This window comes from Cyanistes caeruleus, chromosome 2 (assembly GCF_971803275.1).
Source record: "Cyanistes caeruleus chromosome 2, bCyaCae1.hap1.1, whole genome shotgun sequence".
In the NCBI taxonomy this organism is placed as follows: Eukaryota; Metazoa; Chordata; class Aves; order Passeriformes; family Paridae; genus Cyanistes; species Cyanistes caeruleus.
In genome coordinates, this window is record NC_141702.1 from 111,314,187 (window position 1) to 111,341,250 (window position 27,064).

Sequence of the window (27,064 nt, forward strand, 5' to 3'; positions counted from 1 at the left end):
CTAATAAATGTAGTGGTGTCGTGTCCTCCTTCCTCCCTCCCGCCTCCTCTTCCTCATAGAACTTCCCCGGGGGGAGTGAGGGGTCCCAGCAGGATGGGGATGGTGTGATGGGTTTGCGAATGCTCTGCAGGGAGGATCCATCTCCGCTTCTGCAGGTGCGGGCTGGGGACTCGTTCTTACGTTAATTGGCTCTTAATTGGTTGCGGATTTATTGGTGCCCCGTGGTGCTGATGGGGCTCACGGGACGGGCAAGCGCTGCCCGAAATTGCGATTTTCCCCCAGGCTCGGTGGCGCAGCTCCCAAAGTCGGGAGCCACGGGCGGGTCTGGCTGCCGGTGGTGGGGTGAGGGCTGCTCGGACATCCAGCCAGACCTCTGTCCCTCTGTCCCTCTGTCCCTCTGTCCCTCTGTCCCTCTGTCCCTCTGTCCCTCTGTCCCTCTGTCCCTCTGCGCGGGTTCGGCACCTGCGCTTCCAGCCCGGACTCCCGGCCGTACCGTGGTCACCCGCTGTCGGCTGCGGTCCAGCCAAGGAAGGCAGGGAGATGAATTTTTTTCCCGTGACAATTTTCCCCTATTTTTATCTCCCCCCCAGACCTTCCCTTCAGTTGTTGGAGGCTGCCTGTTGCACAGGACCGGGGACGTGTGGACCCGCGGGCCACGGCTCCCCTGCTTGGGCCATTGATGCGCTGCTCGAGGAGCATCCCCAAATCCCCATCCTCCTCCCCGTGGTCCTGCAGTAATGCCCACTGCATCTGGAAGCTCCGGGTGTGTCCCCACCGCTGGTGTCCCCAGGCAGCCTCGGGCAGTGGGGACTGCAGTGGGGTGAGGGGTGCCAGTGCTCCCCGCGCCTGCTTTGGGGAGGGTTTCACCTCTCCTCTCCTCAGCATCCTGCTGGAGAGCCAGCGGGGCTGGTGCTGCGGTGCTGCGGGGGGAGAAGAGTGGGATCAGCCCCAGGATTCACCCGCCAGCCCCCGTGCAGCCTTCCAGGGTGGTGGCCGTGGCAGAGCCCCGAGGCGGGGATGGACTCCCGCACCCTTCGGAGCAACAGGAGATGTGGGAGGGGACGAGTGACTGAGTCAATGTTAGGGGATTTTTCTTTTAAGTGCTTCTTTTCCTTGTCGTCTCCTTCTGTGGATATATACAGATAATATGTAAGCATTTAAAAAAAAAAAATATCTATACCTTTACTATAAAATAATTGTTCTCTTCTGCAATCACCAAAGTGTGGCTGTACAGGCAGTTTGAGCCACCTGTGCTGGCTCCGGGTGCATCAGCCTATGCATCCCCAAGCCCTTCATTTAAAGAGGAAAAAGTTAACACAGCGCTCCTGGGGCTGGGGAAAAAAAAATAAATCTGTGCTGGGCACAAAATGAACCAGAGTTGCCCTCCCAGGTTTAGTAAGCACATGAGAGATAAGATCCAGCAGGTTTGTAACACACAATCCCTCTGACACACACCTTTTGTCTTCTTTAAACAAAAATGATGCACACTTCATCATCCTTAAAAACTGTGTTCCACTGTAACTCAGAAAATCAGTGATGCTGAGACACAGCCAAGAGGGGAGCCTGAATTTTGTTTTTGGTGACATGGTCCAAAACTTCTTCATCCAGTGCCCCACAGTGGGGCTGGGCCAGGGCTCTGCTTTGGGGTGTTCCAAGGGATCCCCTCACTTTCCCCCCCACCCCGATTTAGGCACCAGAAACACCAGGTGCCACTGCTCAGTGGTTTATCCAGCAACTCCCACGCTGCAGTCTGGGCATTTTCCTGTCCCACTCACACAGAGCATGGTGTTGAAGCTGGCTGCTGAGCAAGGTGGCTTTGGAGGCACAGAGGACACCTGCTCCAGATCACACCAAATCACGGCTGTGTCCTCAGTTCTTGGCTCCAATTCAATTTTTGTTTCATTTTTTTTTTTTTTCCAGTCACTGCCGGCAGGGCGGATAAGATTTGACTCCCGCCTGTCGGTGGCTGAGCACGGGCTGGGAAGGGTCATGGCTGGGTTTGGGGGAGCCCAGCACCCTCCCTGTTTTACAGACTTCTCCCACTGTGGGCTACCTGGAGGCTGGCGCAGGCACTGCCACCCCGAGCACGAGTCATGGCAGGTAAGGTGGCACCGTGCCTGGTGCCCGGCTCCAGGGGCAGGCGCCAGCAGGATTGCCAAGCTTTTTAGGGCAACCCGGTTCTGAGAGAGCTGCCTACTTGGCTCGTGCCTCACCTCTCCAGCAAGAAGGCTGCTGGGCGTATGGCTACCATGATTTTTTTATTTTTGTTTTTAGAAATGAAAATCGCACTTGATGCGGGAGCACGGAGCTGCCGAGGGCTGGGTCACCCCCGGCAGCAGCACCCGCCCCTCCCGAGTGCCAGAAGCTGCCTCTGCCTGCTCCAAACCTGGGGCTTTCCTGCCAGGAACTGCAGGGTTTGGGGTGAGCAGGAGGGGAGACAGAGGGGAGAACATTCCCCAGCTTGGGCTGTCCTTACCTTTTATGCCGGTGCTTCAAGGACCTGGAATAATCCATGACCTATTTGCTCTGCCCTGAGTCGTGTCCCTGCTCTGCTGTAGAACCCCTGAGCGTGGCAGGGAGCTGGGACAGGTGGTGATGGGGACACCTTTAGTGGGCAGAGGCTGGACAAGTTTGCTGCCGGCTGGGGTGACCAACTCCTCTTCTGGGTGCAGGAGGTGCTTTGGGAGCTCAAACCATTACGGCCGAGCTTGACTTAAATTATTGAAGAATTATGGCTAAAAATCCTGTTGTAAGTTTCAGAAGTTGTGCCCACTAACACGACTTATTACAGTTATTTTGTAGGCAGCCTTCCTGGCAGGGAGCAGAGAAAACAGGTGATTACAGCTGAATAAGGAACCACTGGTTTGTGGTTTTCCCTGCGCTGACCTCCGTGTTAGCCAGTCGCTGCTAATTCATACACTTTGAGCAGCAATTAATGCACATAAAATCCCATGTTGGTTCCAAACCTGTTTTTGATTTTGTCAGTGAAAAGTCTGCAGGTGAACCTCCCAGCTGAGGAAGCTGCTGTACTGGAGAGCTCTCCTTTCATGTTGAACTGCCACTGCTGAGCACAAAATGCTGTGGGGAAGGAGGAGGGTGAAAATGGTCACAGGGCTGAAGCCTAAAGGGAAACATCTGCCCATTTTCACTTAAATCCCTATTCAACACTTTTTTTTAATTTTTTTTTTTTTCCTGGACAGACAGGACTTTTCCAAGAAAACCATGTGAGGATATTTTTTTATGAAAAACTGCAATTTTAGGAAACAGCATTCTGGACCTTATGTACATTTCTAGTATCACTTCCTGTATATTTTTAAGCTGAAATCCTCTTAGCATGCAAAGTAAATAGATTATGATATACTGAAGGATTAAGAATCACTGTCTGGTGTCAGATTAATCCCTCATATAGACCATCACTTGTACTGACAGAAATATGGCTGCAATTCAGCAAAAGAGCTGTATGGCAAGGCGATGTGTCGCAGCCTCTTAGGCAGAACAAGCCCCCCGTCACCGCGGTCCAGCGCCGTGCCGTGCCTTTTCCAGAAATTCAATTTCAATCTGTGGGACATTAAAGGCACACTCCTCTGCAAGCTCAGCCCTCACTTCCTCGGCTCTGCGTGGGGAGGTGAGGCAGCAGCTGCTCTCTTTATTTGTTTCTCCCTGTTGAGAGTACAAAACCCTACGGGCTGCAAACCCTTGGCTCCCTTCAAACCTCAAACCAAAGCGTCTCTTTTGAATACAAGCGTGGAAAGGTGTAGGTTGGGATGGAGTGGAGAAACAGTGCAGCCAAAATCACCCATCAGGCAGCAGAATTTTGACTCATAAGGGGAAAATGGACCGTAAATATTTTATTTGGGTAAAGGCAGAATTTCTGTTAATGAAACACTTGTAATGGCTTGTGGGTTTTGGGGTTTTTTACATTTCATTCTCAGTCCATCGTACAGATTTGCTCACCGCATAAAACCAAATTCAAGAAGCTCTCTGGCTTTGGGTCTCAACCACCCAGTGCTCCCCAAAAGGCTCAAGATTAACCCACACATGTGCCTATGACAGAGCTCAAAATAACCGTGTCTGTACACTCTGCGCTCCATCAGGTGGTGGGAGGGAGGACCCACGATGATGCTTGCTCCTCTTCACTGCCAGAAAAAAAATAGAGAGGGCTGGCACAGGTTCCCTTCTCAGTGCATTTTCTCTTTGTGGTTAGAGGAGGCAGATTAAAATCTGGACTCCAATGGAATGATGCTTAAGAGGCTCCGCATCTTTTTTTCAAGGCAAAATAATGGTTATTCAACTAAGATGATATATCTAGATATGAAAATTGAGAGCATTCTTTGAAAAATGCTGCTAACTGTGAAAGGCTGCTCTTTCACAGAGGTATCCTGAGTGAAGATCTTATCTGCTGGTATCTCAATAGGACGGTTTTCAGAGCCTTAAGTGGAAATTCAAATCTGCTTCCAAGTGAAGATTGTAAAAACATATAATGCATAGAGAATTACAGACTTTCTCCTGAAAAGCTTATGGATTCATCCAAGACACCCCACCAAATTTTTCAGCATTGAGTTGGTACAGTACATGGGGATCGGCGATTACTCGCTATTTTTGACGCCTTTGATGAAAATGTCACCAAGTTGCCCTCCACAAGCAAACAAAGGGCACTTTGTGCATGGACATATCAACATGAACTCAGAAATAATTTGGAGGTCTAAGAACAGGGTATTTTCTAAGCCTGGTGTTTTGTCATCTGCCGGTGGTCAGATCCAAGGCTGGCTGGAAGTTTGCTGAAGGACTTCCCGTGAACTTCACCGCCTCGGTGAGGTTTCCTCTTCTCTGCTTTGGCAGCTCAGTCACACCAGCCCAAAGTGCACGATCTGGAGAGACCCGCTGTCTCCAGTCTCCTGAGGGGGAAAGACAGGCAGGATCAGGCAGGCTGCAGGGAGAGGCACAGGGGGATGGAAACACAGGTATCAAAATACCACCCGACCCAGGGAGAAGAGATAATTGTAGACACTGTCCCACTTTGGCCTGGGAATGAAGGATGTAGCCCCAAAATGATGAAGACTGGCTTATCATTCAAGGTAAGGCATTTCTCATCTGTTTTTAAGCCCCTTCACACCCCCCTTCCCCTGCTGTTCTTGGGAAAACCAGGGGCTGCAGCTCCAGGGACCGTGCATTGCATGGTGTCCCCTGGGATGTGAGGGGCTGGCAGCCGTGGCTCCACCTGCCTTTGAGACCACTCACCTGGTGCTTGGAAGCTTATTGGCAAAAGAGAAACTTTAGGTTTTTGTTACCTTTAATTAGGCTGGGTTAATGCCAGCCTGTGGCCAGCCAGGTTTTAAAGTGGGGATGGCATTTTGCATTTCTCACACAATGCAAATGCATGATTTAAGCACAAATCCTTGTCCTGCACTCTGTGCCTGTGCAGGGTGGAAGCCTGAGCCCTCTGGTTTTGCAAAGGACATGGTGATGGGGAGAATGTGTGCCACCAGCAGAGGTTATTTCATAACCTGGGCTAGCGTGCCTGCGAAATGCATGAAATGCTTTGCCTTGGAAAGCGATGTAGTCTAGTGAGTCATTGCTTTCTTTTGAATTACAGATGAGTAGCCAGCTCTTCATGATGCAAAGAAAAAAACTAGGTGTGGAGCTGGAAACAAAGGGAAACGTGTGTTTGTCCTGTCTCAGAGGGCAAAACACACTGGCTGGCGTGGGAAGAGGGGGTGGGCTTGGCCCCAGAAGGTGGCTGTCAGGGCTGTGTCAGGCTGTGGGAGCACTGGTGAGGGTGGACAGGGCTCATGTCAGCGACTCCCTGGCTCCTCGACTTCAGGAAAGATGAAAAAAAAAAAAGAAAATCTCCTAACTCTTGAAGCTTCACAAGGAACCTTTACCAGAGCAGCAGCTCCATCTCATGGCATGTGCACTTCACCACAGAGATAGAGATCTCCCTCTAAAACTGCATTCCCTCCACGACTTCCCTACCTCAGCTTGGTGGGAACAGCAAAACAGCAACAGCTCCAAACAAGCTCTGTATGGACATTGAGCTTCCAGCCCATGGCTTGGCTCTTCCCTTGCAGGGAGATGGTGAGAGGTAGCCCTGACAAAATACAACTCCTTGAAAATCCCCAGAGGTGTTTTGAAGATGGTATGAAAGTGTCCCTGATGTCCCACCTGAACCAGCGCTTGCATCCCAGACCCCACTGGGTTATTCCAGTGTGGAAGAGTGAAGCACAGCCTCACCACTCAGACTTCTGCTTAGTAAGGCACCTCTCTCTTCAAGGAGGTTATGAGGTGCCTTCCTTGGTAGCAGCCCTCATGGTGGGGCTGTGTGCATGTGCCTTGGGTTTTGGGTGGCTTCAAGCTTTCTGTGGGCTCTCCTTGCTCTCTGAATGACACTTGCTGCAGGCTTCAAAAAATATGTTTGTTTTTTTTTTTCAGTGAAGCCCTGAGGAGCATCAATGGCTGAAGGTAAGGAAGGGGTGGCTCATTTGTCCCTAGAGCTGTGTCAGGGCCTTATGCAGAGGGGTTTCTGCTGGTGGTTGCTCTGGGGGTTAAGAGAGTAGGTGGGCATGTGAATGCAGGCTGGAAAAAGACCCCACACCATGTCTGACCACGTAAGAGTTCAAGGTTGTTTGGGTAGGTCCCCTTTCCTCAAGGTGCAGGGTCCAGAGTGCATCAGGCGGGTGTCTGAGCTGCATTTGTGATTTGTGACTCTGTCTGGGGAGATGTGAACAAGAACCCCGCTCTGCAGACATACCTACTTGTTTTTTTAAAAAATACTTTTTTAAAAAATACTATTTGCAAACCTCTCTGGTCACACTAAAGCTGACCTGGCGGTGTGGTGTGGGAAGCCTGTGATGTGGCATGAAGCTTGTAGAGGTATTTAATGTTAATCAAAGGCTGAAGAGTGGTAATGACTGGAATCCTCCTCTGATATCTGCATCCCTTCAGCTGTAGCACCCCAGCAATAAAACATGCTGTAACAATTTGATGAGAGTTGATTTTCATTGTGCAGGAAGAGGGCTGTCCAGGAACAGGGGCAGCCAGCACTGCAGCGCTGCTCCCTATGATAATGAGCTGCTAGTCCTCCAGAGAAGGAAAACATGAATATCCTGACAGGAGAGCATCTACTTGTGCCCTGGAGAGTTCAGATCGTGGGGCTTTTCATGGTAATGATGTGGTCCCGCTCCGGCAGGCGAAGGGAGGAGCGGTATGGGAAGGCACACCCTGTAATTGAAAAGCCACTAAGTCATCTCGGACCTGCAGGGATAGCAGGATGGAGGCAGTGGTTTGCTCTGTCTCCACAGGTCTGAGGCAGAACAGAGGATCCTTCTACTCTTCTGGAGTGGGAAATACAGAGAAACCTCTTCCCCGCGCTGCCGTGTTGCTCCCAGGAGGCTACGCTTTTTCTCCTGGGATTATTCTCAAGGGCATGATGAAGGTGGGAAAGGACAAGAGTGGGAGAGAGGAGAATAAATGAAGGAGCCCCAGGAAATTATTTTAAACACCTTTTTTATTCAGATGAAGACTGCCTGGTTCCAGGCCGCAGGAATGACTAGGTGGAAGGACATGCCTGTTGCTAGGATCCATAGGTACCATTCCTTTTCCCTGGGAATGCCTTGTTTCCCTTGAACAGCATAATACAAAACCATTCTGGCTGATAGGTACTCAGCCGAGTGATGATACATTAAAATTAGCACCTGGTAGCCATAAGGAGCCATTGGCTTCAGTATCTTGAATTGCCTGGTGGAAGATCAGTCTCTGGTCCAGGAACGAGGCAGCAGCTGAGATTTACATTTTCCAAAGGGTCTTGTTTGTACCAAGGTAGGTGACCAAGGTGTTTGGAGCCTTGATTTCACTGATCCAAGTCTGGGTGCTGCTACATGGAAACTCTGAACCAACCTACACAGTTGCTCAAGATTACCAAATCCCAGAAGAGCACAGACCAGGAGGGACCTCTGGGACCACCCTGCTCAGAGCAGCAGGGCTGGGCTGGGTCCCAAGCAGCACGGTCCTCCAGGCCACCCTAATCTCACCTCCAGGATGGAACATGAACACCAAATCCTGGCTGTTCCAAATATTGTGGATGGGATTCTCACTCCTCATTTGCTTCAACCATGTCACCTGAGGAGCCATACCCACGCAAGCCATGCACAGGGCAAGGAAAGCCACAGTTTATCCTCATCCCTCCACCATCTGTCTTCATCCCCACCTTTGTGCTCAGTGGTGGGATGCTCTGGCCAGCCCAAAACCAGTCTGGCAAAGCCACATAGACTGCATTTGTCCTACTGCCAGCTGACAACACCTCAGCAGCCCTTTTCCACCGTCACCCTCACACCATGGAGCTGCAGGCAGGACACGGGTGACCTGTGCTGGTGCTGGAGGGACACAGGTGACCCCCATGGTGGCACAGTCCTGCCTCTGAGACACTTCTAATGCTTTCCTCCAGAAAACAAATCTTGTTCAACAGCTTGAGCACTGCTTGGCTGTGTGACAACCAGTTGCTCTGGCAGGTCACTGGGAACAGTTTGTTGCACGATTTCTACAGTTTCAGGGAGGAGAAGCTTCCTCATAGCTGAGAGCAGCAGCGAGTGAGGAGTTCACATGATGTGATGCACCTACAGAAGACAGGCCCTTGTCAGATCCATCCCTGCTAAGGCCTCAGTGGCCATTTGGGCTGGGAATAGGTCATCTCTGGCTCCAGCTTTCCCCCAACAAACTGGAAAAGGAGGGCAAAGCAAATCCTCCAGCTCACAGCTGCAAGGATCTTCCTGCAGAATTGCCTGTGCAAGAAGGGCCGGGTTTTGGGTGTGCTCCCCTTGGGTGGCACCAAGCCCAGTATTGTGTGAGCTCCCGCTGAAGCAACATGTGGGAAGTGGTGTCAGGGGGATGCCAGCCCAGGGAAGCAGGGGGATGAAAGTGGGACCTCAGGAATGGGTTGTCCACCATGCAGCAGGCTGGTGGTGGTGCCCAGGGGAAGAGCTGCTGATGGTGGTTGGATTTGGGATGGGTTGAACAAAAGCCACAGGTTGGTCCAGCTAGAAGGATCTGCTCTGATTTGCTGTGTGTTGGTTCCTGTGCTGGTACTCAGCTGCTGCAGGACTTTTGAATTTCCACAAGCCATTAAAAGTCAGGACAAAATGTTGATGGAAATGTTTTCTCAGAAGCATAAAGTTAGTGTTACACGGATGCTGCTCTTCTCCAAAAACCTTGGTGAGCACTACAGGGCTCCCTCTGCCAGCTGTCTTCCTCTGCCACCCACAGCTGCTGCTCCCTTCTCTGGGTCCAGAGCAGCTCAGATGGAAGTGCCTCATTTTCCTGTGCACAAGCAGCTCTGTGATGTGTGCTGAAATCCAAATACCTACTCCCAGGTCACAGAGGTCACACTTCGACCCACCAGCTTTTAGACATGGTGACCACTCAGTTGAGGTAACTTTTTGGAACCAAAGAACACTTTAACCACTCCCTTGGGTAAGTCCTCAATGAAGTGATGGCAAAGCTTTCTCTGTACATCACTCTCCTTACACAGTCTGAATGTTTGGGCTTGTGGATTTCATTGTTATAGTCCAGAGAGTTCACATTAACTTCTCAGTTTATTAATTCAGCTGCTTATGTGAAGGCAAGGAGATCTTCCACAGGGCTTGGGGAAGGAACAGTTAACTGCTGGCTAACCCAGCTGCAAACCCAGGGATCCCACCAATGTCTCCAGACCACCACTGCTGCTGTGCTTTACTTCACTCTGTGTCCTGAGGCAACCAAAATCATCCAAAGGCCAATGAAGAGGTCCTGTGGGATGAGGATTTCCCTCTGGTGTGACCCTGGTGTGGTGAACCCTGGCACCTGGTGCCCATCCTCCACCCAGTGCAAATGCACAGGGGCCTGCAGGAAGCTGCAGAGGTGGGGCCGCTGTGTGTTCTTCCTCAGTGCTTCAGGACTGGTAGAACAGCTCTTAGAGCACAATTTTACTTGGCACAGGCTGGTTTTGTAATGAAAGAAATAAATAAGTGCCATCCTGCTCTGCTGGGAGGTTGAAGTGTTCCCTTTCTTTTTTTTTTTTTTTTAATGATCTGTTTGCACTGAGGCCAAACACTGAATACTTTGGCCTCAAAAATAGAAGCTTAAACAGGAATTGTAATTGTGAGGAGGCTAAAACACAGGCACTCTTGTGCCTTCATCCTTGCTGCCATGAGATTTATAATTTGTTATATTTTACTTTATTTTTTTCTTTAAAGTAGAGCTGAGGAAGCGCGTTTGTGCTGCGTGCTGCTGACTCATCAGCTCTGGAGAGAGGCTCGCCCTATATCCGCACTCTGTCTGCACCCCACTGACTCCCAGCCACCCAGGATCCCAAATCAGGCCAGGAGGGAATGTTCCCGTGGCAGATGAAGGACAATGAGGGGCAGGGTAGGGTTTCCCTGCCCACATGGAAGTCTCCTCCTCTCCCCCCAGTGAGTTTCCTGCAGGCTGGAGGTGGGAGCCAGTGTGGGAGAGGGGACATGGGCCTGGAGGCCGGCAGTGTGGGAGGGGATGGACCACCTCTACTGGCAGCACCTTGCAGTTAAATCTGAGTTATAATGAAACCATGGGGTAGCATCTCACTCCTTTTCCCTGCAACCTTCCTCTTGGAAGTGCCAATCCGAGTGCTGGTTAGCTCATGTAAGATAAACGTGGAAGGAGGATGAGACTTTCATGTGCTGTGCTCAGTACAAAGCAGCAGGTGAAGCTCTACTCTAGCAGAACCGTATGGGAGCATTTCTACCAATTCCAGCAAGAGCCCTGCAGGCAGACAGCTTGCAGGGACAGGCTTGGGGAGTTTCAGGAAGCTTCAAACTAGAGTAAATAATAATACGCAGAAATAAAATAATAAATCAGAAATGGGTTACCTGCTCTGAAGGAATGGGTCTCGTATTTCCTTAAAAAAAAAAAACAAACAACAAAAACACCTACTAAGTTATTTACAGTCCATTTAACTCACTGAAAAACCCAAACAAACAGAGGTATTAGGTAACTTTCACTTTTTTGATAAAACAAAGCTTTTTCATATCATGTTATTCAATGGATGAATTAAAATACTTAATATATTGCTTATACAAGTCTATACACGTAGGATATGCATATTCCCTCAAACACCACAACAAGTTAAAGCAACCATGATTTTTGTGGATGAGGCAGTGTGGAGATGCAAGGCCACCAGCAGATCAGGGATCCCATGTACTCCCAGCTCGGTGGAGAGCTGCGGCAGGACTGGGATGGGCAGTCTGGGACAGTCCTGGCTGCAGGACACCTCTCCCTGCAGTGGGGGAGGCTCAGCACGGGCTGCCTGCCTGAGTGCTCACCTCCTGTCTTGGGAGAGCTGTGTGCTGCCAGGCTGCTGCAGGAGCTGCTTCAGGCTGAGGCTTCCTGTTACAGCTTGAGCCCAATTAACAGCTGCTAACATCAAAAAGAAGTCCTGCAGCAGGCAGTGTCCTTCTGCCCTTTGCTTGGTGCTGTCTGTGGTGTCTTCTGATCCCCACGCAGGGCACATTGTGGTGCCCTGGGATGATTCATGGGATGGACAAAAGCTCACGGGAAAGAAAACTTTTTAACAGCTTTTTTGGGTTGGGTTAATGTGCTGTCAGCTCCCTGCATGGTCCTGAGACTGTGGGAAGCAGGACTATCCCATTGTGGTGGTGCAAGCTGCTGGTTCAGCTTCAGTGCAAGGTGGAAGTGTATCCATAACTGGCTTGTTTGAAATGACCCCTTTCAGCTGTGGCCATAGGAACCACCTGGCCTTCCCGTGCCTGGAGACTGGCTCCATTCCTACCTACCTGTCAGTACAGCCATGGGACACCCGGACAGGGCAGGAGATAAAAATCCTTGTCTCGCCCCTTGTGCAAACACTCTGACCTATCCCTGCCTGGCTGCCTTCACGGGACAGCTCTTTAACCATGACCTTCTCGTGCTGGACTGCTCCTCTGCTGGACTGCTGCACTCCCAGGGCTCTGATGTGATGGCAATGCCAAGTGCTGCCCAAGCAAGGCAGCCGCCTTCGCTTCCTCCAGAGCCCCGCAGGAACCGCCTGTGCTGCTGCTTCCCCAGCCATGGAAGTGGGGAGGCTCTGCTGCTGCTGGCTCCTGCACAGGGGAACAGAGCCACAACAGCTGGGACTAACAAACCCTGCCTGTTTGTGTTAAATCAGGGATACTGCTGCAAGATAAGGAGATTCAGGTGATTGGTTGACTTATTCTGCTTTCCATGAGCCAGTATCTGAGTCCTCCTGCCTTTCCCCGCTAGGAACGCACAAACCAAGCTCACGCTGCAATGCCTTGTTTTTTTCTCCTGGACCCAAATGAATTTTCAATATATAAATTACCAATATCTCTAGCTTCATCCCCCTGTGCATATTTGAAAGAGACTTGTTCACTTACCTTCCTGGCTGCTGGAAAAGGTTTTCTTGATGAGGGAGGTGGTGTGGCCATCTGCTCCAGGCTCAGTGTCCTCTGCCTGTCTGTGGCTGGTGGGTCTTGGAAAACAAAACAGAAGTGATTGAAAGGGAGGGAGAAATGACTGCAGAGTTGGGGACACACTGCAGAGCAGAGCAAAGCTCTTCTGTTTGTTTTCTATCTTTTCAAGTATACAGCAGCCTGTGTAATTTCCTGGCTACAAACTGCAGCTCCTTTCTATCATATGCCAGTAGGTTTGTTGACTGAGTGTCACTAGGATCGCTCATTTGGCCGTGCAGTCCCTCCAGCACTGTCCTGTCATTCACAGATGAGGTATAAAGCTGGTGGTTTTTTGAGTAATTACAGTTTTGTTAAGCAGGACAGGCTGGGGATGTGCAACACACATAGCAGGCACCAGGCACTGCTGGCAGCCCTGCACGGAGGAATTTGGGCAGATGCCAGGAGAGGAGAGTATCAGACCCAAAATACAGCACTGATTTTCTGAAATTTTTGTCCCTACACCACTTTCATCACTGAAATCCAAGTTGTGAAGGAGGTGCAGGGAGGAAAGCATCAGCTATGTGCTATGGAAAAGGCAGATGGATTTTTTTGTTTCGTTTTTTGTTTGTTTTGGTTTGGGTTTTTTTGGGTTGTTTTTTTTTGTAGGTTTTTTTTTGGGTTTTGCTAGTTTTAGTTTCTTCAGTCATCATTAATCTCTGCTTACACAGGCATGTGGAAAGGCAATCCATTCCCAGTGCTGTTGAACTGGAAACCTGGAAACCTGGGGGCCACATTGTGCCATCTTGGCTTGCTGACTCGCCGCTCGTCCTGCCATCCACAACCTGCCAAGTGCTTGGTGAAGTCCAAGGGAGCATTGCTTTCATCAAGAATGAGTCAAGTAGAGAAAATAAACTAAACATCCAATGCCAGGCCAACTGGGAACTCTTTTGGGAGGATTCTCATCGTTTGGGTAGCTTTTCCTCCTCTGTGGATGCAGTCATGTCTAACCCAAGTAGTGTTTTACTCAAGGGTGACTTTCAGATACGACAGCGGTGTAGCTCTGAGAATAAAAATGCTTTTGTGCAGCACCCAATTTCTTCACTGCCACAGTGCAAAACCTCACTCAGCTTTGATAATACAAATAATACATTCCAGGCATAAAAAGCCCTTTATTACTGCTAAGAACATAAATAATTAAAGAAAAAGCTGAGGTTTTCCCAGTGCCTTTGTTTTCCCACTACCAGCCAGAAGACAGCTATGCAAGCAGCTGGGCACATGTAAAGCAACTAAAATCACCTCTCCTCATCAGCCTTCTCGAGACAGTTTTAAGCTGCAGTAATGCAACTCTCCCATCACACTAAGCTTTATTGGTTCAGTATAAGAAACTAAGAAACTTCATTGGAGACCAGATTATGCTGGTTGCAGAAGTGGGGGGATTCTTCTGCTCTTCGACCCCATTATCTCCTCTGTCGTGTCTTGATCAGCTTTCTTACACACAGCCTCGGATTCTGCCGAGACCCGCAAATTGCTTTTTTGGCTGCCAAATTGCCATAACCCTTCTATTTTTATATTTTAAAAGAGCTTAAAACCCTCCATCCTCTTTGGATGTGTCTTTAAAATTGACCAGTACTGGGAGGATTTCATGTATATCCGAAGGCTTAGAAGAAGATGTTACCTCTACTGAGCTTCTAGTTTTACAGTCAACAGACATAAAAAGCCCAGCAGGGATAAAAGGAACTTAACCAGTTCAGTCTAATGCATATAAATCTACCTAAGAGCTCAAGGCACTGGAAGTACTCAATGCACTACATTTATCTGAGTCTAAGATACAGAAATGGGTCTTCAGCACACATGCCACATGTCCCATTTTGATGCCAAGTTAATATGAATTAAGAGACTGAGATGAATAAACAAGGTCAGTCTGGGCTGGGCCAAGTTGAATCAATGTAAAATAATTGTCAGTATTTTCTGTCAGCAATGCTGGTTTATCTTGGCTCAGGAGTCTCGGTGCTATAGATTATAAAATGTTTTCAGTGGAACAGTTGGCAGACATTTTATTGATTTTTCTTTGTTTTGTGAATGCTGGAAAAATTTCCATTAAGTATACACGCCGTTCATGTGATGAAGCCAAATTGCTTTTTCAAACTTTTCTTTCTTCAAGTGTGCTAATGCGTTAATACATTAGCAACCTAATTTAATCAAGAGGACCTTTGTCTGGAATCAAGAGGCCATGGAGCACACCTTGATGCATCTTGAGCACTTATGGGCTAAGAAGAGTTAATTTTGTGTTTTCAAGGTGCAGTATGCACACTGACTGATTAATTTGCCCCTCTGAATTTGGTAATGTATTATCTCAGTTTTATAGATGTAGAAATTGAGAGTGCAACTTTGCACAAAGCCATCTACATCTGCCTGCTGTTGCATTCTCGAGGCATGTGAAGCTCCTGGGCTGAACAGTGGTGAAGAATGAGAAGGAAGAGAAGGAAAGAGAGGGAAAGAGAGGGAAGGCTGCAGCAACCAGGCAGGAACAGCACTGGATCCAGCTGAGCTGCTGGGTCCCACTTCTGACATGAATTCCCTCTGCTACATTGCCACATCCCTGCATCACACCTATTAATAGAGTTAATTTGGAACTGAAAACTGCTCAGGCAGATAGAGCAGCTGGTAGGATTCACCTGGACCTGGCAGACGTTATTCCTCAACCTATATTTCTGCTATTTTAAGATTTGGTTTGCTTCCTGGTTGAAAAGGACTTTTGAAAAAGGTGGAAGCCATAGCAGTGATGAATTCTTACTTTAATTGCACAGAACAGTCAAGTAGGAGTAAGAAATCAATTTATTGTTGTTTTTTTATGTGACACAGAAAAGGGGATGCTGTGGGATAACTATAATTCCCTCCCTCTATGGTGATCTAATAATCAACATACAGGTCTGAAAGATGCTATTAGAACTTCCTAAGGTTTGGCCAGTGATGCTACCTGTTCAAAATATACAGACATGAGCTTAAATAAAAACTTTGTAAAGAAGTAGGAATGTGTGTATGTTTAAGAACATAATCAACAATAAAGTTTTATGATAAAAATCACTGTGATGATAAACACTTTTGCCTTCTATCCTAATAACTTGTATTAAAATAATAGATAGCCTAATTAAAATGGGAGTAGTTCTGGTTTGGGGGATGGGGACTAGGTAGATGGATAATGAGTGAAAAACCCCTCCAACTTAGCTTCAAATACATCCTGACACTGCCAACAAATGGAAGATATATAAGTCCACAACACATTATGGTAAGGAAAGAGGATGACACACTGATGGGGAGGAAACCCACACTGCAGCTACCAAGTAGCTGTGGCAGAGCTGTGAGTGCAGTCACAGCTCTGTGTGACTCTGGTGCCAGACTCTGACATGGTCACAGGCACTCACTGGTTGACTCACCCAGAAATAACCAGTCTCACAGGCAGCTGATCAGCTCCTTTGTGTGGCTGAGGGAATCAGCATGCTACCTTGGTCCTCTGAACAACAGCATCCAAAATATTCTCCTCAAATACAGGCTTCTGCTGCAGGGTTATGCTGATCAAAACGTTTTCATAAACAGATAACAAGAATCATGGGAGGACATGAACTTCCAGGCTTAAACATAGCTGACACTTGGAAAGAGAAAAGGCAATGGTCAATGCCAAATGTAAGCCAGAGGTGAGAGCTTTATCTTATAAAATTATTCCCTGGACTGTGCATTGTTGGTGGTGTTTAACTGTAATTTTATGTTAAAGAAATCAGGCAGCAAATGAAATGCTGCTTTCTGGAATGTTGTCCTGAAATCTTTACTGCCCATAACTTTGTGTGTCTGTGTGTATGGCTCAGAAAGCTGACAACAGCTCTCCACTGGCAGCAACACCACTGCTGCTTCCATAAAACATCATGGAGTTAAATCAAGAATAAGTTCTTAGAGAAAGAAACCCTTGAGATTGTTTTGTGAATGATTATGTTGTTTCTATCCTTTCCTTCCATTTTCTGTCCCTGTCTTCATCCCAGATTATGGCTTTCCTGGTTAAGCAAAGGAGATGATGATGTGAAGAGTTAGTTGAAGTGATTTTTTTAATCACACAGCCTGAAAACTGGGCTTCAGTAACACATATGGAGATGTCAGACTCCCTGAAGGGCATCAGAAACAAGGTTTATTAGGCAAATGAAATGTGTCTTCTGCTAGTCTTCACAGGGCCCTTTCTTGCAACTTCTGCCTAGATGTAACTCATGAGATATGCCTCAGCTGTCCCGAGAGCTGAAATACAGGGAAGAAAGAAAAATGTGCTGGAGATGAGCTTCCAGAAAGCTGAGTGAAATTCAAATTTGAGACAGCATCTGGGACTGACAGGGGTGTTTGTGTTAGAAATGCAGTAATGTAGTAATTGGTGTGAGTAGTTGGTACAAAGACGTAAAGCCAAGGCAGATAACAAGAGACTCTGAAAGAAGAAAGAACAGCCATTGGATACTCTTGCTGAACAACTGCAAAGGCATGGTGTGGTCTCTTACAGGAACTTGAAGAACCACTGCTACCCAGAAGAAGCCGATTACAAGCCCAGAAGTCTCTGGTAATGCTGGAGTATCTGGGACAGAGAGATGAACCACTGCAATGACCGCAGAACAGAGAACAGCCCTATTTATGTAGGGTCCAAACACTAAAACTTCCTTTTTTATAGAGATTTCTTCACATTAAGAAGTCTGATGCAGACTTGGCAGCAGATGCATTGTAGAAGAGCAGCTCTGTGAAACTGGAGGCAAACCAAGCCACAGCTGGGTGCTTGTAACCATCTGTGGCTTTTTTTAAGCACAGGGGAGAAGTTGTTGGAGTCACCTGTACCTCAGCAGGTGACCTTCCCAGCTGGCTGGTGTTGTCACAGGGAGTGCCTTCGAAACCTAAACTCTTGTTGGCAGGCTTCAAGCAGCTGTGGCCAGCCAGGAGAGCCGTGAGAAGTTTTCTTCCATAGCATTGTAAGCGGCCACCAAAATCTCCGGCCTCTCCTGGTGGAGGTCAGCGGTATCTCCGGGTGTCTGCAGGTGGAGGAGCTGGTGTATGGGTGGGAGCTTGCTTTATGCTCTCCAACCAAAAGCCTTGGGAAATCCCAGCCATTTATGCAGCTCTGGCAATTATAAGGAACCACTCCTGAGGCTCAGCAACTTATGGTGACCCACCTGGGAAGGCGCAGGCAAACGTGGTCAGGTGGGGAGCCCAGGAGTTGGGGCAAAGTTGAGCTCTCAGCCTCTCTCCCGAGACGCCTGACGAAGGCAGACGTGGGACTGCCAGAGATGTGTGAGTCATAGCAACCTCTGAAAGGGAAAAGGTGAGCAGAAGGGAGGGAGGACAGCGTGTTTATACCTTGGGATCAGAGGCGTGTTGGGATCAGCCTCAGCTCTGGTGCGCTGCTAAAGGAGCTCCTTTTATTGGAGCACTTGGAGAGCCCTCTGGAGCCTCCAGCCTCCAGCATTGAGACTGTCTTTATAATTTCCCCCTATAAGTACAGTGGCATCTTCATCCCAAAAGCTAAGAAGGAATAACTGTGCACAGTGTTTTTAAAGTCAGGCCCATCTCCAAACCCATTAGATAGCTCTGGAAGCTTTAGAGCGTGTCCCGTGTCCTAAAAGTTGTAGGCAATGCATAAAATAAATACTTCACTAAGGTGGTGCAGTTGGTAAAATGAATTTAACACTGAATACTGAAAAAGCTCAATGTCCCCATGTGAGGGGAGCCAGAAAACTAGTTAACATACAGATTTCCAGAAAGAGAAGGAAATGTGTGTTTTGCCCACATGAACTGTGTGTTCAGCACAGTTATGTACAAACAGCTGGGATGAATGCAATGTAGAACTTCAATGTCATACTCACACCAGATTTACTAAAAACATTCCTACAGACAGTAGGCATAGAAAACAAAAATAAGTCTACATAAGATTATATACTCACTGGGAACAAATAACTGTTTTTTTTCTTTTCTATCAAGAATGCACAAAGGAAAATAACAAAAACAAATGCTTTTGGAATCTTTGCAGAAGTGCTGTTTCTTTTTAATTTCCTATCCCTCGCAAGGTGGTGTGCAGGTTCACCAGCAAAGAAAGCATTGGAAAAAAATCCCAATTATCAGAACTGTTGTTTCTCTCATAGCTAGGTTCAAGGTTTTAATCAGCTTTTGAAGAAGGGCACTCTCAAAGATCTTCCCAGGGATTTTGATTACAGGCTAGTGATGTGCTTACAGAAATGTGTAAAGATCATGTCAGGTTTTCAAAAGTTCTGTTCACCACCTGCAACTGTTAATTTGCTGCATTTCCATTGCTGTATTTCTCTTTTCTCCACATTCAACGAGCAAGGCTGCCTTTGCCCAGATGATTTAGTCTGAAAATGGCTGTGCTAGTGTGTGTTAAAAGCTTGCAAATTGTCTATGTTTCTGGAGATTTCTTTGTGTCTATGCTGTGCCCTCTGGGCTTCCAGGTTTTTCTTAAGTTCTTAGTGTGTTCATGTTTTATTGTGCTTACAATCACGATGCAGACAACAACTGCAGTTGTCAGGAAGGTTTAGAATATCAAACATACATTTTGAAACAATTCAGAACTCACCTGTGGGAGCAGCTCTGCGCTGGTGGTCTGTCAGCAGGGCTGGGAGCAGGCAGGTTGCACCCTTCTCCCCGCTCTGGAGATTGGTCAGCAAAAGCTTCACAAGATGGGTCCTCTTCATCTGACTGCCCCAGAAGTTCTGTGAAGATGAATCAGGATATGTTATCACACTTACTTCATCTGAAAGTACCAACCAAGCTGCCAGCTGTTTGCCTTGGATGCCCGTAAGGACAACGGTGTCCTCTCTTGCAAGGGACCAAACTGAACGGAAGCCCAGATGCTTCCACAGCTTTCACCCTTGGCTTTTCCCTTGAAAAGGAGGCCAAGGAGCCAATGACCAGCAACAAGAAACAGGTCCAAGAGTTTTTGAAAGACAGAGACTGTGTATTGGCTGTAGTTAGCAAGGAGGAAATGCTTTCTCTAAATTGTCACCTACAGAAGGTCCAGCTGGCTGCCAAAGGCTGCTGCATGAGCATTTTCCTGATGCCATAGGGATCAAAGTCTTATCAGTTGGACTAGTTCCTCAGAGGGGTAGGTGTAACTCCTTCCTTTAAAAATAAAGGCTTCCCTTAGCTCTGTTTTAAAATATTTTGGTTCACAATCAAGACCTGAAGTCTTCAGTAGGTGAAGCATGGGCATTCAATTCCAAGTCTGAGCACTGTGGTAAAGGAAATGGTTTAAAAATATCTGAACTACTTAAAAATATAGAGGAGGAATCGTATATTCTGAGACTTAAATAAATAAAAAAATCAATCAAACCACAGGCTAGCAGAGTTTGGATTAAGGAAAAATAAAATCCTGTTACAGATAAAGACTTTAAAAAGATTTTTCTCAAAATCGTAAGACCCTTTTTCATTTTTTCTCCTTCTAATCCTGTTCTGCTCCCCTTGTTCTCTGCCTTCTTGGATCCTGTGTAAGCTAATCTGCATGATACCCATGGTGGCACTGTGGGCAGTGGGGAGGATGTAACACCCTGGTCACACTGTTGGTTTACATTTCATCTGGAGACCCAGAACGCTCGCTGGCTTAGGAGGGCAAATCTCCTCATAAGCATCTCTGAACCTCCGAATCCTAAAAATCCAGCACCGTGGGATTGCTGTGGACTATTCCTACTCTTCATGCCACCTAAATATTACTGGCATCTGTGGTGTGAGGGAGGGTGAAGTGTGGCAAGGTTTGGCTTTCCCAGGTCGCTGATGCTGTCTGCGCTGCTGGTTCCCACCTGCGGAGCAATGTGGGGAATGGTTGAAAATGGCCAACTCGGTTGAAGGCAGCACACCTCAAGCACACACACCACACTACAATAAATAAAGGTGCTAAACCAGCACTGGTGCAATTTCTCCTCCATCCTGAATAAAAAAAATCCAAAGAGAAATAAAAGCAGAGGAGAAAACAAATGTACGGGCAATGCTTTACATCTCAGAAACTCAAATCCAGGGCAAGCAAGGGAGGTTTCTCTGGAGATCTCTTCCTGGAGCCTTGCAGAATGAGAAGCCAAGAGAAGGGGAGGAACAGTATTGAAAACTTATAAAGGTTTGTGAGAAGCTGCTTTTCATATCCATGAAGAGCTCTGGGAAAGGGCTTAGACAAAATTCCTGTTGATGGGAAAAAAAATAATTAGGCAAGATCCACTGCAGGTCTTGTGCAATAAACTTTGACACAGCTCTCACTGCTGTGCTCCCACCTGGAACTGAGTCTTTGGTCCTGAAGAGCCTCTCTCTTCACTTGGCCAGAGTTTGTGAAGAAACAGAATGTTAAATCTTTGAATTTGCAAAATGTCAAAGCTCAGATATATGGTGTGAGTCAAGCAATCTGTAATTCATTTTTCTTTTCTGTTTTTTTTCTTTTTCCACTTACTCAGTAACATCTAAGGCCTACACAACTTACCCCCTTAAAGCTACAAACTTTCACCAATATATGATGTCCATGACTTCTCCTGAGCCACCTCTCCTGAGGCTAACCCAGCTCCAAGGAGTGGGAATATTTCAGAACATAAAACCCTGAGAGATGCTGAAAGAGAAGTGTGTATTGAGAAAAGAAACAAACCAGAATTGGGTCAACTTTTTCTTGATCTCTTTCCATCACACTACTGATCTGTGTTTTCTTGTCTCTGCTGAGAACCAGTGCTGAGTAAATCCCAGTTCTCACACCAGTCACTTCACTGTGACATGCACGTGCTCCAGGTGGTACCCAGCAGCTTTTTAATGGGAAGTGGGCTATAATTTGGATGTATAGAGTCCTTGTGTGCCATATTTCTAATATATGAATGCTATGAGCAATTAATTATAGCATGGCCAGTGACTCTGATATTTTATGCCGTGGATGTAGCACAGGCACACCTTAAATAATGCTAGTAGATCCATGGGAGCCTCATGGAAAACAGAGCAGTCTCATCTGCAGGCACAAAACCAGGGGAATATCAGGGTTCTTACCCACAGGAGTGTAAATAGATTTCTTTGCACTTTCATATCTAAAATAAATATCTGGAACTGACCTCAAGTTATGAGCATTGAACCTATTGTGGTCTGGGGATACAGCTGCAGTGTGGATGCCAGGAGTGGTTAAAAGCCACAAAACCATCAGATATGAGCTATAGAGTAAAGAAATAAATATTTTTGTTGTGGGACATGGACTCTGCTCCCCATGAGATGTACTAAAGCAGGAAGAACAAATGCACAAGGAACACTGTTTAAACAACACAGCCCTTCCCAAACTTGAGGCAACATACCCCACTTTCAATTAGGGAAGGATTTTGGCAACAATGCCACAGAGCAGGGGGAGGGTGGCGGTCCTCACATCTATCATGAGGGCTCTGGCTAGGGTTTGGTGCTTGAGAGAGACCTGACTTTGCACTAGCACTGGAGAGATCATAAGTTTCACTTAAGATTTTGTATTCAGGCAATCGCAGATATTCCTTTGCCTTATTGCGTAATAAGGCTGTTTAAATTCTAAACTATTATTCTAAACTTATTATATGATAAGGTCTGGGGATTTCAATCTGAATTTGAATTTCAAAAATCTGAGAGTTAGTATTGTGCTAATGTTGTGGTTTCATCATTAAAGTAATTTATCAGATGTAATAATATGAACCTTTTGTGCTAAAATTCTTAAAAAAAATCCCACTTGTCTTGACCAATATTGGGATCCCAACCATACAATGACACAATGCATATTCTACATTTCCAGAATTCAGTGGTAACTGCTATTGCTACATCTCACACCTGCCTGAAAGAGCCAAATATCTTTCTTTACAAGTCCACTGAAAGTTCTCCTACGCTTTAATGAGCAGGATGCTCTCTAGGTAATGCTTGCAGGTGATGAGATATCACACCTTGCCTGCTCACACATCTGTCATTATTTAACCATATCTATTCTCTTTTGAATCTGTGTCTGCAAATCGGAAGCTGTTTCCATTCTCCAGGTTCCTGCACTGGACTTTCAGGGATAAAAATGCATTTCAAAACGTGCAAATCCATGGTAAAACGAAAATCTCCTTTTAATATTGTTTGCAAAATTGACAGCTCTACTTAACAGCAGCCATTAAATTATTTACAAAGTAGCAGCTGCTCTTGTAGCAGCCTTTTTTGGGCGTGAAAAATAAACTGGTTGATAAGTGAGAGATAAGCCATTTGACTTCCTCTTTGTGTGCCTGGCATGGTGCTCAGAGCCAATTCTGTACAATCTGATGTTTACAGAGCAATCCTCGTGTACGACCTCCTTAGGCAACAGGGACACAAGAAGCCTTTAAAACGCTGAAGCAAGCATTTAATCAGAACTCTTCATGCTGATCTCTGAAAAATTCAATAAGTTCAAAAAATGTAGCTCCTTCTAAAGATAAAATATCATTCTCTTGCTTCAGGAATTGCAAATATATCCCAATGAACTCCCTGCGAACCACACAGACTTCAGCCACATTGCTGTTTTACTAAAAGAAAGAGAGGTAAAGAGTAACATTTTTCCAAGAGAAACAAATCAAGTGTCTGAAGAAATGCAAATAGTTAATTCAAGTGAGTGCTATAGAACAGCAGAATTAACTAACAATCACACTTTTTTTCTTTTAAGCTTTTAAACAAATTCAATTTTTTTTTTAGTTGAATAGCTAATTCTATGTAAGTAAGTTCATATCCCCTCTTGTTATGCAGTAACTCTTGGGGTTTTTTAGTTTTTTGGGGTTTTTTTAATTTAAGTGGTTATTTTTACCTGTTGAATTCAAGCTCTCATGATTTTATGAGGTTTTAGGGATTTTTTTAAAGGCTAATAACTGCTGCCAAAGGCATGAGATTGAGCATGATTTCACACATTATCAAGTTGTGGTAACTTAATGCTATCCCAAGTTTTCTCAAACTACATTAAGCTATTTTTAAAGCCACTGCATCAAATTCTCCTGGTATCAAATCAGTGGGAACTTCCATTGCTGATTTGAGCGTGGTCAGCTCTTTTTTCTGGCTTTCTCCTGAAAAAACCTTTCTAAATAAACATGTTCCAATAAAATTATTTCATTTCAACATATTCCTGTAGGGAAACCACAGAGCTTTGTTTGTGAGTGTAGAAAAATGTAACTCTAAACTTCTTTGCTTCTTCTGGGCTAGTTTTCCATGAATTTTCATTTTAGATTATTTTTGTGTTGCTTTGTTAATTCCTAAGGCTGAAATATTTGCATTTGACAAATACAAATTGGTACAAATATTGGTTTTATAGTACTTCTAAAACTCATGGAGAACAGCTGTTACTGTTCAGAGAGCTGGGTAAGATTATTCCTGAAATTAAATCTGAATATCTCACAATTCTGTTGTTTAACATTTAGATGCCTGAGAAGATGAGGCACTTCAATCACTTCTAGTAGAATCAATCTTTAAAAGAAGCATAACATATCATTATTTCACTAGTTGGGTAGTAGGGGTATTAGCAGCAGCAAAATTGTTTTAGTGGGTGTGGCAGGAAATTTAAGAATTAATATAAAAGTTTTGTGATAAAATTAATAAGTAGATAGCATTTATAAACAACTCCTTTGGTTGTTTTTTTGTTTTTTGGGGTTTTTTTAGTGGTTTGTTTTGTTTTGTTTTGGGTTTTTTTGTGGGGTTTTTTTGTTTGTTTGTTTTGTTTTTGGTTTTTTTTGTAGTGTAGACAGTTATACTTCACTTAGCAGTTTTCTGCAGCTCTCTGTGAAACCTGGTATTAAAACTTTCTGCAAATGGAAATGCTGTCTACCATTGGCTGAGATTTCCATCTCTACTACTCATTTGCTCTAATCATACACAGAATTAAGCTAACCACTATACTGCCTGAATGGTTAATTTTATATCTCCCTGGAGACTAAAGTAGTCAGGTTTCTTAGGAACTACCCCAGCAGTGCCAATATTAATTAATTTTTTTTAAAAAAGGTGTGTCTTACAGGGTGACCCAGATGTGGTAGTACCAAGCCATGATGAGTCTCCAGCTGGAAGAGACTGAACAACCAAGGATTTGTTTCAATTCCAGGCTGTCTCACTTCAAAGGCTTGACTGGTGTCTCAGCAATAGAGATAGTGCACCTCTAGATGTTATCGGGGTTCCCAGCCCGTGTGAAGTTTGCCGGGCAATCCTGGCAGTGGTGAGTGGTTCTCCCCTCCCTGTGGATGCCTGTGAACCAGCTGGAGAGCCAGGATGAGCAACCTACGGCTGCTGCTGCTCAGCAATTACAGCAGGCACAGGAGGGAGGACAGTCCTGGTGACTAGGCAGTGTCTTTGTTTGGTAAGTGATGCTTTAGGCACGGTCTTTATTTTTTCATTTTTGGTTCTTTTAATTTTTTTTTCTTTTTTTCTTTTTTTTTTTTTTAATTTTAATTTTTTAAATTTAATTTTAATTTTTTAAATTTAATTCTAATCTGTAGAAGTTGCTGCTCTAAAACAAGGCTGTGGAAAAGCCGCTGGCGAGCAGAGACATTCCCATTGTTTGGGGTGAAAGCTGCAGCAGTGGAAATGTGGGCGCGTGCTTCCGAGCATCCCAGCGAAAGCATTCAGGGAAGGTCTCATTATTCATAAGTGATGCTCCAGAGACTCCACATAGGCAAAAGCGCCTCTGGCATTGCAAGCCCCAACCCACAACGGGCAAAGCCGGCACTGCCGAACCTGCGTGTTCCTTCAGCTGCTCTCCGTGACGCCTGTGCATGGGGCACACCCTCTGCTTGGCACTTCCAGCTCAGGGACCCAGCTCCTCCACTCCTGGCTTCTTGCCCTTCAGGCATCCAGAGCAGGGAGAAGTGCTGGCCAGACCGGAGGCAGGTAGGCTCCAGGGAGAAGAAAACCATTTCAAGGGGTTAATTGAAAAAGACAAATCTGCAAACACGAGATGCAGAATGGGAGCCTGCAAATGAATGCTGCCAGCTGGAAGCTGGCCAAACTGATAAAGCAGAAAAGAAATTGAGGGTTAAATGTTTTGGATGCTGAAGGCTTGGAGTTCAAAGTGGAGCTCAAGGAAACTCCCAGCCACCAAGTCCATACAAAGAGGCTCTAGGCAAACACAAGCCTTCTGCCGGACAGCTTTATCCTAAACAGTTTCCAAAAGGCAGTGGTTCAAATGCATGATTAAGGGATGTCCTTCAGCATCTGGGAGCTCTTTTACAAGGAAAGATGATGCCCACAGGTGAGCTATGGCTGAGGGGCAAAAGGAGTTGCTTTCCACAGGGAATAGGATGAGAAGTGCATCTGCCCACGTTGGCTTGGAAGAACAATGTGTAACTGTGGATGTATTTTCATTGCTTGGTAGAAAAGGCAGAAGGGAGCTGGTCCTCCAGGCCGGGAGGTGAGGGCAAGGCTGGAGGTCACTGCTTTCCCAGGAGTACTCTCCTGTCCATATCAGGAGTGGAATGCTGATGACAACCCATTTTCCACCAGTGATATAAAGACTGAATTACTGAAATAATAATTTTTGCCTAAACCCCAGGGAGAAAACACCTTGGATTTTTCCGCCCCCCCCCAAAAATCTGGTTTAGATCTGAATAGGCTACTCTTTCCCATGTGGTGGATTGGGAGCAGGAAAGCTGCCTTCTTCCGTTGGATCAGGAAGCTGGACTCAAAACAGAGGATGGGACAAGTGGTGATGTGTTTCTCTGATAAAACTCTCTGTGCCAGCCCTTTCTCTCATGGTTTGGTGACAAGGACCCTGAGCTTCCCATATTGTCCTCCCTCCCCTGTGCAACCAGCCACCTTGGCACCTCAGAAAGCCTTTTTTTTTTTTTTTATTCAGCTCCTAGTGCAGGAATTGTATTTATGGATGGGTAAGTAGTATCCACACTTTTTGAGCAGGTGCATAACGATGCCATAGCATTGGAGCAAGGCTAGAGTTCAAGAGTTAGGTAATTGTATCTCCCTCAAAAAGGAATTGCCTCAGACCAGTTAATTTGTCAAGATAACGAATTGCAGCAATTCTCCTCATTTGGAGCTGGGCCACTAACACTGATCTGAACTGTATTTAAACTCTTGATGACAGAGACTGAAAAAGATATTGCAATACTGGAGGTACAGGTTCCTAAAGCAAAACTGCATCTACAGCTGGAGCTGAGAGGCAGCAAGGGCATGTGAGTACACATCCTGCATATCCCTTAGATATGAAGAAATTCCCTGGGGCACTGACTCTGGTGCCTGGGCAGGCAGAGTTCATCTTGAATCTTGGGGAGTGATTGAGGTCCAAAAAGGATAATGTAGTACCCATCAAGTCTGCTTCTGCAATGTGAGATAGCACAAGGAGAATTTTTACCTCCCCCCTTCCAAATTAAGAAATACACCCCAAAAAGACTCATTTGAAGTTTCTGAAAGCTTTCTGGTAGCAGCAATAAAAACCCCTCTGAGGGCCTGATGCTGGGATTCCCATGGCATTGTGTTCTGTCATGTATGTCAAGTATGGTTGCTGCCATATTTTTCTTTTCTGTGCCATAGCAGGCATGAACAAGTTTGGAGGAGAAGAAAAGCAGAAGAAAGCTTCAGTGAAAATTCAGGCTTAGGCCAATGACTGTCCCATTTCTGATGAAAGTTAAGTTGACAGCATCAAGTAAAAAGAAATGATGTATGTTCTT

The 27,064-nt window shown here is 46.1% G+C and overlaps 1 protein-coding gene and 1 long non-coding RNA gene across 17 annotated transcripts in view; one reads left to right on the top strand and one right to left on the bottom strand.

The window, feature by feature from the left end:
• Positions 1–232: 232 nt before the first annotated feature.
• On the top strand, positions 233–10,017 carry LOC147655127 (uncharacterized). The gene is made up of 4 exons (XR_015283826.1): positions 233–5,075; positions 6,430–6,459; positions 7,007–7,160; positions 7,299–10,017. It is a non-coding gene; the product is annotated as an uncharacterized LOC147655127 (long non-coding RNA).
• The window catches only part of WDPCP (WD repeat containing planar cell polarity effector), a 147,560-nt gene continuing 124,308 nt past the window's right edge, over positions 3,813–27,064 (bottom strand). For 6 of the 16 annotated variants that reach the window (XM_023923241.2, XM_086879156.1, XM_086879155.1 and 3 more), the window contains 4 exons: positions 19,018–19,153; positions 12,399–12,493; positions 10,875–10,903; positions 3,813–4,895 (listed from right to left, as the gene is read on the bottom strand). In XM_023923241.2, the coding sequence (XP_023779009.2) occupies positions 4,845–4,895; positions 10,875–10,903; positions 12,399–12,493; positions 19,018–19,153 (311 nt within the window). In that variant the 3' untranslated portion in view covers positions 3,813–4,844. Of the gene's footprint in view, positions 4,896–7,486; positions 9,968–10,874; positions 10,904–12,398; positions 12,494–17,602; positions 17,738–19,017; positions 19,154–27,064 lie in introns of those variants that run through there. The other 10 variants (XM_086879147.1, XM_086879148.1, XM_086879151.1 and 7 more) reach the window with 3 other exon arrangements.